This window comes from Rhincodon typus, unplaced genomic scaffold, assembly GCF_021869965.1.
Source record: "Rhincodon typus isolate 14 unplaced genomic scaffold, sRhiTyp1.1 hic_rhity00001134, whole genome shotgun sequence".
Classification (NCBI taxonomy): Eukaryota; Metazoa; Chordata; class Chondrichthyes; order Orectolobiformes; family Rhincodontidae; genus Rhincodon; species Rhincodon typus.
The window spans coordinates 1-13,043 of record NW_025966772.1 but is presented as its reverse complement, the minus strand read 5'-3'; the positions used below and the strand labels follow the sequence as shown (position 1 = coordinate 13,043).

General features: G+C 39.2%; 1 protein-coding gene across 3 annotated transcripts in view; it reads right to left on the bottom strand.

Moving 5' to 3' along the window:
• The window catches only part of LOC109918467 (ralBP1-associated Eps domain-containing protein 1), a 15,883-nt gene extending 4,499 nt beyond the window's left edge, over nucleotides 1–11,384 (bottom strand). The window contains exons 1-4 of one of the 3 annotated variants that reach the window (XM_048592386.1): nucleotides 10,839–11,384; nucleotides 6,978–7,055; nucleotides 3,632–3,719; nucleotides 568–669 (exon numbers count right to left, since the gene is read on the bottom strand). In XM_048592386.1, the coding sequence (XP_048448343.1) occupies nucleotides 568–669; nucleotides 3,632–3,719; nucleotides 6,978–7,055; nucleotides 10,839–10,886 (316 nt within the window). In that variant the 5' untranslated portion in view covers nucleotides 10,887–11,384. Of the gene's footprint in view, nucleotides 1–567; nucleotides 670–3,631; nucleotides 3,720–6,977; nucleotides 7,059–10,838 lie in introns of all 3 variants that reach the window. The other 2 variants (XM_048592385.1, XM_048592387.1) reach the window with 2 other exon arrangements.
• Nucleotides 11,385–13,043: the final 1,659 nt, after the last annotated feature.

Genomic DNA, 13,043 nt, shown 5'->3' with positions numbered 1-13,043 from the left:
GCCTCTCTGCTCCTATGATGCTGCTTGGCCTGCTGTGTTCATCCAGCCCTGCACCTTGTTGTCCCTCATTCCTGGGGACTTGTTCCTGCATGCACCATGCGCACCAGGTTCAACCACTACCCAATCCTCAGAAACAAGTAAAAGCACCTGTGTTTTTGGGTTCCCCAACTACAGAGGCAATCTGACAATCCATATAGCTGCAGTCCCCAGTTGTGTAATGCCAAATGGCCCACCAGCATCCAAAGACATACTGATAAAGTTAAACAGTGTCCAATGTATTACCATCTGGGCTGTGAACACAACACTATTGGGCAGAGATTCTGCACAGCTGAAGCTTCAGACAACAGTAAATTTATAAAAAATGCTGCCCTTGCCATCAGCGCTCACGTCCTACCAAGGAATGGTACACCCGAAAATAGGTTTTCTTACTTGTAAAAAATAATTTTAAAAGAAAAGAAATCAGCCTACAAAATGTTTACATCATGCACTGAAAACTTATACAGAAGTAATCATGCCATAGCTTATGGAATGGAAAAAATAAGCACTGTAAACAGTTATTTCCCTTACCTACAGTGTTTCCTGCAACAAATTTTACAGTGGTGGCTAACTTAACTTCTTCTGAAAGCTCAGGAGAGTTTGTAAGCAAAGGGCTAGTTGGGTGTGTTAGTTCTGTAAAAAAACAGAATTCATTTGGATTTAAATGAAATAAAATTCACGACAAGAAAGCAAATTACTCCCATAATTAGGATGTTACTTGCATTTTAGCTACTGCCTGCTTTATAATGGATCACTTGATGGCACTCAACAGTTGGAAGAGCATGCAGCGAGCAGCCATTGATTCTCAGGCAGGGTAGTGGTAAGCATACTCAGCAATGCAAAAATTCACTACCTCACTTCATTAAATGAGGTTCATCTACATTTAATTGATCTCCAAACACTGTACACTGCAGCCTTGTTACGAGTAGTTCATGCATTTTTGGGAAATTAGATTGACAGTAGCCAAGAGAAAATCTGGCCACTTAATTAGATTTGCAGTTTCAAACTCTGATATATAAAATGCAGTAATACAACTGCGATAAGAAAGGCAGTCAATTTATAACCACAGGGAGCAAATGCAGGTCAAACCACTAATCACTTCCTATGCCACTGGGTCATATCACCAAAACTATATTAAAAGGGCATTTCCAGGACTGGAGATTCACTGTATAAACACAGGAGCAATTACTAATATGAACAAGCCGGCAAAGGTACTGGCTTAAAAGTTTCCTATACACCCCTTAGAAATGGTATCCGATAAAAATTAAGATTATCCTTACAATGCCCTTCACTCATTGCACCCACTGGCACAAAATGACAAACGTATTAACTGCGATTTCTTTTATCTTAATGTACTCCTTCAGTTTGAGAACCTATTCAGAGGCATTTGAACTGAGACAATAAAATAGGACATAATAATTGCATTCCTATCAGATATAGAATTGTCCAAAGTTCTCATTGCATCTAAATTAAAAGTATACAACTTATGGAGAACTGAAGCAGTTAACTGTTTATTCATCTCTGGGATCTGGACTCAAATTCAGCTCAGAAAGATACATTGACAGCTTCTCTTCCTTGCTAGCAACGTCCTGAAGTAAAACAAGGTTCAGACATTCAATCCTGTCCCAAGTGAACATCGGCTAATATTAAAGCCAGCCACCTCAATGAGCTCAACCTCACTTTCCATGCCAACACATCCCATGAATGAATTAAAAATGAATGATAGTTGAAACAAAAACTAGGGTATGGACCACATTCTATAGAATGGTTCCTGGGGCTGGAACATGACATTGTTGAAGCATAGCAAAGGATGTATTGTTTCACAGCTGACCTTTGTCACAAGTGAGCTGTGCACAACTCACGGAGATAATTCCATACAAAAACTGGAAATCTTCCATATTTTTGGCACTACGATAGCATAAAAGCGCTCATTAAAATCCCATATGTGCTCTGCATTTATGAAAAGCTGCAGGCAGCCTGCAAATTACCATGGAATCTTGCGGTCACTGAGTAACGACATCAATCTGTGCGCTTCACCTGTTGACCCAACCTTGTAGGGTCCTACTCCTCCCCCATCCCCCATCCCTGAGCTTGCAGTCACCTCCAAGACCAGAATCTCCAACAACAGCCCTGGTCCCAGCAGAAAACACAAGAACAAGAATAGTTTGAGAAATGGACAGCAGGGGACACAAGCAACAATAATTTGTATAAAATTTGGAGTCAGTGGGTGGTATGAATTTGTTAAGTGGGGGAGGGATGCAAAATTTCTTTAAATTTATTTCCTTTGAAATTGCGAATATCAATTCAGTTATTCTCTACATGTGTGCTAGGTTTCTATTCAGCCAGATGGGGGAGTATTTGAGCAATTTCTCAGTTGCCACACCTTGCAGTGTTCTAGGACAGTAACTCTGTTTAACTCTATCCCCATCAAAAACCCAGGGACACTGAAAACCACTTGCTGATCCAGCCAAGATTACATTACTTAGCATAATTCAAGAAATTCAGCAGGGGGCTTGTAGTCTGTATGGTCCAGCACAAATCTGGCCAGTGTCTTTATAGACTAAGCCAAGGATACAGGAAATGGATCGTGTACCCAATTTACAACATTCCAAACTGATCAATCAATACCTGGAAGAGCACCTACTAATTTAATTTAATTTGAATTAAGTCAGCAGTAACTAAAATACAGGAGTCACTTGGTAGCACCAAGCTTAAATCTTGCTAAAAAGTGAGATACATTGTTAGAGCTTTCCATCTTGTACTCAGAGCAAGCATAAGAATGCCAAATTTCAAATCATGACCAAAAAGTTATACTACTAAGAGAAAAGGATGCAGATTGGTTGCGCTCAAAAATCCCAAAACATCTTTTAAATGTAAGTTTGCGAATTGACACTTGCCAAACAATTCGGAGTGCGCTATCAGCTATAGTAACAACCAATTCTAGATAGTCAGATAACTTGTAAAATGGTTAATTTATTCTTGCTTCACACACATTCAAGCCTTGCTGCCTTTTTAAAACTACCATTTGCTTTCTACATGTTAACACCTTGTTCAGAGTAGAGTTGCCCACCAATCAGCAATCTTTTTCTCCTGTGATAAAAGATGTCGGTGACCATTTGAAATTTGGCATTCTTGTGTTTGGCCAGGCAAGTACAAGTTTCAGTAACATGGCTCACTTTCCCACAATACTAAAAAAATAAGGATGTTATAGCTAAAGACGGCAAATAATATTGAGGAACAAACAACTAGGGTTTTGGAACGAACAGAATCTGATCCGCACATCTCTCATTTGGGAAACAGACTGCATGTCCAGCTCAGACGCATTGAAGAACCATAGCACAAATCCCCTCATCTCACCAAAAATCAAAGGCTGTTGGGATAACTCTGCCTTATACCACTGAACAGAAAGTGCCTTCCATATATTGTTTTAAAAAGGAGCACCGCAAAATCATTTTAAAATACATTCTTTAGGAACTAATTACATTTTCTCTAGAATGAAGAAAAGGTTATAGCAATGCATCTAAAATTTTGATGGTCAGTAAAGAACTAAACATTGAATGAGATAGACAGACATGGGAGCAGCCCGTTTCATTACCACTTCCAATTCTTTTCAGCTCCATCTCTTGCATGTGAATTTTACTTGGAGTCATGCGGATTGGCACAGGGTGAACAATAGCTGTGTCCTGCAATTAATTTTTTGGGGAGAAAGAAGTGGGGTCAGGGTGGGGAATAGAAGAGAGAACAGATAACACCATTAGCAACTGCAGAAGCAATTTAAATATAAATCAGACCATTCACAATACTTGAATGAAATTTTTTAATGTACCCACTTAATATTCCCTATGTCTGACTATGCACAGCCCAATGATTTTGATGGCAGTGACTAATCATCTTTGATTATAAATGCTTAGGAACAGGAATTCAACATTACCCTGAAATTACTTTTGACAAAAAGATAATGCTTCAGTCCAAATATTGATTCTGTATAATTCCTTTTGCTTTTATTTTGAGAAGGCGACGGGATTTTTTTTGAAGTCAAAGTTTTTTTCTTGTTTCCACAGATATGGCAATGGGGTGGACAGACAGCTCCTCAAGGCTCTGCTTCTCTGCACTTGAGTACAGTGTACAACAATAAAGACAATGAATGTTACAAGCTTCTCCAAAACTTACTTTCCAATTGCACTGCAGCAAAAGGAAAACACATTCACAAAAGACAAGTGACAGACGTGACATATGTGCATCGTGGTATCAATTAAACATACCACAGTGCAGAGCTACAGAATGTATTGCATCAGGGAGGCATTCTGCTTGCAACTTTATGATATCACACTCGTGGCAGATATCACATCTTGGGGGTGGGGAGGGGTCCTCTAGGTCAGTAGGACAAAATCCTGCCATCCTTAGCATTATCTGGCCACTGACTGCAGAGCTCCTCCCTGTAATAAAACACATGATTTTTACTTTGCTTTTTTCTAAAAGTCCGGGCAAAAACCTCAGATACAGACTCACTGGTTAGAGTAACATGCCTCCACAACACTGCAGCAGAGACCACTTCTACTGCCGATAAAAAAGCTGAATGCAAAGCTCTGTGAAAATAACACTTGCTCTTAAACAACAGTTCACGTCCAAAAAAGCATATGAAGAGAGTTAACAAAATATGCAAAGAGCACATCTTAAACTTTTTATTTAAAATAAAAACCTTTCATGGCCTTAATCTGTGTTGTGTAAGACAGCACTATAGTCTTATTTTGTTATTAAGATCAGTAAAGAGTTAACATCAACATAAAAGGCAGAGAAGTACAATGAAAGTGACTTTTTGGTAGGAATGAAAAGTGAATGAAAGCGCAGAGCAAAAAGCAAAAGGGGGCAGAAACTTATCCATAATTTATTAATTATTGCATCAAGTAAACAAAGGAGGATCATATAATTAAAAACATGAAGTTACTTGACTAAAATCAAGTAGTTAACAGTAGCTGTTTTATCTATACATCTAGCTCCCCTTTCAACATCTCAATTGACTCTGCAATTACGACCACTTAGAACAGTAGTTGGGCATGCATGTATCCAGCCAGAGTTCATCCAGTTGGACAAACACATAACTGTAGCAACATAACCATTACCTTAGCAAGTTTGCAGGGGGGAAAGCTTTACTTGGTTTATATATATGGAGTCTTAAATACTTTCTTGAAAATAAATTGAAACATAGAAATACAGATTGTTTATTCCTACCATTCTGTGGAGCGATTAGAACCACAACTCATGTGACTATTAAACCATGTGCTTGCTGTTTCTATGCTTTTTTTCATAACAGTCTTTCAAGTACTACCGCCTTAAATGTTATCATGGTCTCTGCCTCCATCACCAACTCCCAGCTATGTTTTTCACAGCCTCACAATCAAAAAGATATTTAAAATGTGTCTCCTTTTCTTGGTCCTGAACACTATTTTGTTTCGATACTCCATTGTTCCACACACTTAAACCTCTGGTTTCACCTATACTCCTCTGTTCTCTTCTACTTTTATTATACTTTCACAACATTCTTCTATTGAAACAAAATAAACCACACCTACAACTGTTGTATTCATTTAGAAGAAAGGGAATCTTGTGCGACTGGCACAAACAATTCACAGGTGCCACGTGTCAGAGAGCCAGCTCTAACATAGGCCTGTATCCTGCAGAGCACCACAGTCACACCAACATAATTTCACCAGATCAACTTCTACTTGAATAGATCATTAATTGGAGAACAGCAACGATTAAAAGAATCTCAAGTATCTTCATTTACATAGCAGCCAACAATATGGTAGACAATAAGTTAACTCCAATGAAAAGACTCACAAATAATAATTTGGAGGAAATTTAGCACGGCTGCACTAACATAGAAAGAGTTACCATGTCACCAAATGCAGCTACATTTGCTTTCCACAAACCAGTGTGCACATACCTCAGACTAACCGAATTTGCACTGTGACAGTAATGTACTTGAGCAATCTGCGTGAATTGATTAATCTTCTAGGGAACATGACCATTAACTGCTCTTTATTCAGTAGGATTCCCATGACATAACAAAGGTTTCAGGCAGCCCTGGTAACATGCTATTATATGGCGCATTACCAAACTACTGAGACCAAGTCTCATGGTTAATACTGAGTTGGCAGCATGTGCAAAGTTAGTGATGGGGTCTATCAACTGATAACAGGAAACTTCCCTCCTTCCAAGCCCGAATGTCACCCCATGACCAGCTGGCTAGTTTATATTTGTATAAGAACATACGAAATAGAACAAAGAGTAAGCCACTCAGTCCCTTAACCTGCTCCTTCTTTTAACTGATCATGGTTGATCTTCTACCTCAACCCATTTTCCCACATATCCCTACATGTCTTGATGTCCAATGTCTTAAAAACTGGTCAATCACTGTCATGAATACAGTTAATAAGAGAGCTCCCACATCTTTCTGGAGTAGAATATTCCAAAGATTCACCACCCTCATCTCAGTCTTAAATAATCTATCCCTTACTTTGAGAATGTGTTCCCTATCTCTAGAGAGACGGACAGAGAAGTGTACGTGGGGGGGGGGGGGGGGTGTTGAAGGAAATTAAGGAAGAAACAAAAAAATCCTCAAAATACTGAGTGCAGCCTCCTCTTGAAGAGCAGTAGATTATTTTGCAGTTACAACAATAGATAGACCACGTTACTTCATTAGGTTTTCAGAATTAAAGACAGCATCAATTGCAAGCACATGCTGATGGTTTGGATACAGCATGGAAAGAAGCAAACAAGACTTTAATGCATCAATATCAGCAGCTCCTTCAGAGTTGATTAGTAGATACATACAGATAACTTCCAACTTAACACATGCAAAAGCAGGTTATTTTAAGAAGCTCAGGGTTGATAAAACAAAAGCATATCATCAGATAGCCCACACTACGTGATTCACTTACAGGATCAGCTGGTGCAATGTTAGAATCAAACTGGGTCAGAGTTTGCGAGCTTGAGGAGCGTTCACTAAAAGTCTCCCACTGCTGGACAGACAGAGTAGAGACCAATCAGAATGAGAAAGGTTACACATCACAAAGCTTTTAAAGGTAATTTTGCAGAGAAAGTTAAAAAGGAGAAATTTTAAGTCAGGCATTTAATTCATAATGCTTTTAACAGCTTGATGAGATGGCATTCCTCCTGCTTGCCAGTGTGTATCCAATTTTTAAACATTCATTCCCCTAATTCACTGAACAAAACAGGGCTATTGAATAGACGGTGGTTTGGGTGTAGGAAATATAATATGGAAGTCCTTTCAATGTAATAGTTTCTGTACCCTGTCCAATAAAAGATGCATCACAAACACACCATTCCTATTTAGTGAAATCCAAAACAGATTTGTAGGAACCCACGACTGAGAAAATTCTCAGCACTCCACAGCTAGATCCTCATCCAATTAAGCAATTGAGGACATAAACTGCATTCTTTTCACACCAGAATGGTAATTCTTAAATTCAGATGTGAATCAACAGCACAAGTGAGGAATGCTAGTGTAGAGCAACTCATTTGCAATCATGTTTCAGATTCCATATTCAGGGGCATAAATAACACACTTATACACTAGCCTAACGTTAAGGACCAGATGAGGGAATGAGTATTCCCTGTCCAAGGCACAAGGTGAGTTTCTAAGATGATTGTAGAGCAAGACCAAACAGAAAGATGGAGTGATAATTTAATACCGCCACTGGCCAGATGGAATGGTGCAGACAGGAGATTAAGGTAAAGGAAAGTGCAATGGGGTTCCAGTTCCAAATATTTTAATGAGCTTGAAATCAAACAAAGTCTTCTGACCACAAAAGGAATGGCGTGTTTTAAATGGCAAAGTTGCACTCCAATGACGCCAGAACAGAACCCACAATTTTAACTTTCAGCTGCTTATGGGTGTCAACACCGCTGGTAGATTCAGACCAGAGATGGTGCAGATTGGTTTATCCTGTTAAGTACATTACTTTGAAGTTCAGGAATGCTTCATGTGGCCCCAGACAAACCACCTACCTACCCCCTACAGTTCATGACCTCCTTACTCAGCTTGCTAGGGCTTTGGCATATATTCCCTTGAAAGCAAAGGAAAAAAAGGTTAATTTCCGTGACATCACTTCTAACAGCAGTTGGTAATAGTCAGTGTTGGGAAATGTCAATGAGATCTAGGTTTTAAAATTTCCCAGAGATAGCAAGAACTGCAGATGCTGGGTCAGAGTCAATGGTGTAGAGCTGGAGGAACAGAGCAGGTCAGGCAGTATCAGGGGAGCAGGAAAGTTGACAGTTCAGGCCTAGACCCTTCATCAGGACATGAAACATCAACTCTCTTGCTCCTCTGATACTGCCTGACCTGCTGTGTTCTTCCAGCTCCACACTTCATTGACTTTTAAATTTCCCAAACTGATTCCTTTCCAGAGTTAAATTGCATCAGAAAAGGGTGATAACTAGGGGTATATGCACTGATTGCTTTAAAGAATGATCAGTGAAAATGATTTGAAGAGAATGCTAGGTCAATTTCATATAGTTCTTTGAGTGTGGGAGGCTATTTCTACATGTATATGTACCATGTTATAGTTTAATATTGAACTCAGTAGTTAACCCATTAAAAGACAAAAAGCAAACTAATGGTCAGAATTTTGAATGTTCCAACATCTGATTGTAATGCCAGAAGCATCTAGAATTATAATGCAAAGTACCCGCATTCAACAATAGCACAACTACACTCCTATTTTGAGTCACATCACATGGTCTCTTACTCCTCAAAATCCAGGACCTCAAACAAACAAGACTGGCAGCAATGGAAATATCAAAGAAAGGCAGAGTGGCCTACTCAAAACAACTGCATACAATGTCACTTACAGAGACAATGACTGGGGTTGCAGCTTCATTTGACATTTGCTTTCAGCTGGCTTAACACGAAAGGAGCTAACCTCACTGCAAATAGCATCCTATACTGTAGGCTACAAAACTACTCTAGAAAAAATTATAAAAGAAATCTGACTTGGTGGCCCATATTACAGCAGCAACTTTTATTTCTGTGGTATCCTTTAATGTAGCTATTTTTCTCAAGATGCTTCAAAAGAGTATTAGAAAATGTGACACTTAGATCAGGTGCCCAACCAAAAGCTTGTTGAATGTAGATGATTTTAAAGGAATATCTTAAAAGGAGGGGAGATACAACAGTTCAGGGAATTCCAGAGAGAGTTTAGGGCCTAGACAAATCAGATTCATAAAACGTTTTGGTGGTGGTTTTTTTTTGGGGGTGTGGCAGAATAGGAGAAAAGAGCGAAGGGGTGGGGTGGTGTCCGCAGGTTGATTTTGCATAAAAGCAATTTGTAGAAATTAAAGCTTTACAGAGCAGCCTTTACTGTTAAGGAAACATTACAACTTCATTATCAGTGCAGACTGCTCCCCAGTTGACCAAGAAAACCAACCTGTCTGGTAAAGGTCATCCTTTCACTGATATTTAGACACTAGTGGAATGTTTGATTAATTCATACCCTTCAACTAATGAACAAGAGAGATACAAGGAGAAAAAATATTTACTTAATCATCAGGTTGGCTCAAATTATTAGTCAGGAAACCTTAAACTATGTAGAAGGACATTTTGCTCTTGACATGTACAATCAAAACATTTAAACTTTTGAGATTGTTTATGAATTCACTGCATATTTTTATATGCCCAGTAATTCAATGTATTTCCTGCTGGTTCAAACCTCCCCCAAGAGCCATACCATTGTATGAAACCTACTGAATTTTATTGAGAGAAAAGGGAGTAAAGGAGAAAAGAGACAATATATTTTTCTTTTCTACAGCTACATTCAAGTTGGGAATTCCGGAAATAAAACACCACTTTGTTCACTTTTTAAAAGGCTCCGAATTCAAATGTTTAATGTCGTAAGTAACCTTTCCCACAAATCATCTTGCATTTGAGGGGGAGGGAGGGAGAAAACATGTGCGTGGCAGTGAGAGGGAAGTGTGGTAATAAGAGGGGCAGAGGAAAAAAATCTGATTCCTTTACATACACCCTATGAAGAGTGTACACTGCACGTCAGAGGCGTCAGATCCAAATCCCTGCTGCTGAGTAGAGGGCATATTAAAAAGATGATAATGGTGGGTGTGTGTCGGTCGCTACAACCAACCTCACAGATCTCAGCTGAAGGATTGAAGGTGCTAAAGGAAATCATATATCCCATAAAGTTTCCGCATTCGATCAGTAGCTTTCCAACAATGGATTCTCAGATTAGAATCAAATGCACCACTCTTAGTGGTATAACAGCCCGTTAGTACTCAGTCTAAGCTCACCTAAAAATGATCATTGTACAAGTTTGAAGTACTGTACCTTGCCGTCAAACAGGGAACACTGCATCCAGAAAAGAAGTGATGAGTGAGGTGGAGATGGGTAATAGTAGCAAATGAAGCAAGAATAACTTTATGAAAGAAAATGAAAATTGTTTTTTACATCAGCTATAAGCCATAAACTAAATGTACAAGTCAGGTTATTTGGTCTCCATCTGGAATGGATTTCTGCAATGTTACATCCTTTTAACTTTAAAACACAGCACTACTTTAATTGAAAATAAACAAGCCATTTCTTCATGCATTTGTGCTTTATTTTTGGGTAAGACACTTGCCTTGCAGTTTACTTCTCTGTTCTAATTACACGTTGCATTGTATCCACCCAGTAGTGGAGAAAATGAAGATCTTGTCTGATTGCAAGAAACTGTGGATAACCTGCAATAGGATGAATGCATATCAATGGAATACAATAGAAACCAGCTACTAACCTCACTGCCCTGGTTCAGTTCTGGCCACGTCTGGTTTAGTGAGGGCATCGATGGTGATTTGCTAGGGGGCACATCTGCCGGTGAGGTTGAGAAGCCAGTTTCAGAAGCCCGATCAGCGATTCCTAAAACAGAAGGTGGGCAAATCAGAACCGCATGACATTCAGTTGTAAACAAGTTGATGTAGGTACAAATCAAATGAGTAACAAAGTTTGAGGGTTAAAGAAACAGCTAATTCCAAAGGAGGTTGCAATTAATTATTCTACCTGCAGCAAAAATTAAACACTGAAATGAACAGTGACCGGGCTATAGCTACTGAGAAATAGATTATAGTAGCCTTTTATACCTCTTCCCTTTTTCTGAAAATATAAAATTTCTTCTCTATTCCTCTCCACAAACCCCACCATCCAGATTAGGAATTCCCATTCAAGAAAATCACAGACTCAATCTAAGACCCAATAGTCTCCAGACTGTGTTAGCCCCCTACACCACTGACATTCACAGTTTACATTAAAAGAAAACCTAATGCACAAACATGTTCAGGAATCATCACTGTCAGGGATTTATTCCCAACTAATTTTCAAGCTGCACCTTCACACATTGTCTCAAGGTTGGCAATGAATCACAATTCCTTAATTTGAGCAGTTTGGAACTAGGAGTTATAATACTAGTTTTGCTCAGTTAGTAACACTGTTGCGTGAACCCAAAGGGCATGATGGTGCACTGTTAGTACTGCACTTTGAGATTCAGCCTGTACTAAGCAAGTGCTGACCTGGTTGGTCTTTGAAATGAAAAGTTAAACTGAGACAGAGTCTACTTGTTCAGGTGAACAAAGATCTTATTTTGTTATCTGAATAGCATAGTTCCATGTTTCTTTAGATAATTTTTCCATTCAAAGAGAGAAATTTGTAGTTTAATGACGATTGTGCGCAACTGGTTGTTCACCTGCATAACAATTGCAATTCGAAAGTAATTAATTGGTTGCGCAGCTTTAAGATATGGTGAAAAAGATACATGCTGTAAAGAGGACATTTATTCAGACAATACCGTAACTTGTCACTCGGAAGCATGCCAAAGAGCCACAGATGCAATTACGTTGTGTAATTATTATGACAGTCATAGAGTCATACAGCACAGAACAAACCCTTTGGTCAAACCAATCCATGCTGGACGTAATCCCAAACTAAACTAGTCCCACTTGCCTGCTCCTGACCCATTTCCCTATAAACCTTTCCTATTCATATATCCGTCCAAATTTCTGTTAAAAGTTGTAATTGTACCTGCATCCACCACTTCTTCAGGAAGTTCTTTCCACACATGAACCACCGTGCGTAAAAAATTTCCTCGTCTTTTTTTAAAATCTCTCTCCTCTCACCTTAAAAATGTGCCCCCAGGCTTGAAATTGCATCGTAGGGAATAGACAACTACCATCAACTATATCTATATCACTCATTATTTTATAAACCTCTAACTCCACCTCTCAACCTCTTATGCTCCAGTGAAAAAAGTTCCAGCCTATCCAACTTTTTTTCATAACTCAAACCTTCCACACCCGGCAACATCCTGGTAAATCTCTTCTGAACTCTCTCCAGCTTGATAATATCCTTCCTATAACTGGGTGACCAGAACTAGACAGAGTATTCCAGAAGAGGCTTCACCAATGTCCTGTACGACTCAACGTAATGTCCCAACTCCTGTGCTCAAAGGACCGAGCAATGAAGGCAAGTATGCCAAACGTTTTTTTAAACCATCCTGTCTATATGTGACGCAAAACTTTAAAGAATTAGTACCTGGACCCCTAGGTCCCTCTGTTCTACAACACTACCCAAGGCCTTATCATTAAATTGTATAAGCCCTACCCTTGTTTGTTGCACCAAAACACAATACTTCATATTTATCCAGATTGAACTCTACCTGCCACTTTTTAAGCCTATTGACCCATTTGATCAAGACCCCGTCATAATCCTAGAAAGCCTTCTTCACCGTCTACAATGCCACCAATTTGGTGTCATCCGCAAACTTACTAACCATGCCTTCTATATTCTCATCCAAATTATTTACATAAATGACAAATGAGGACCCAGAACCAAACCCTGTGGAACACTGAGATAACGAGGTGTAGAGCTGGATGAACACAGCAGGCCAAGCAGCATCAGAGGAGCAGGAAGGCTGACGTTTCGGGCCTAGACCCTTCTTCTTTCTGAAGAA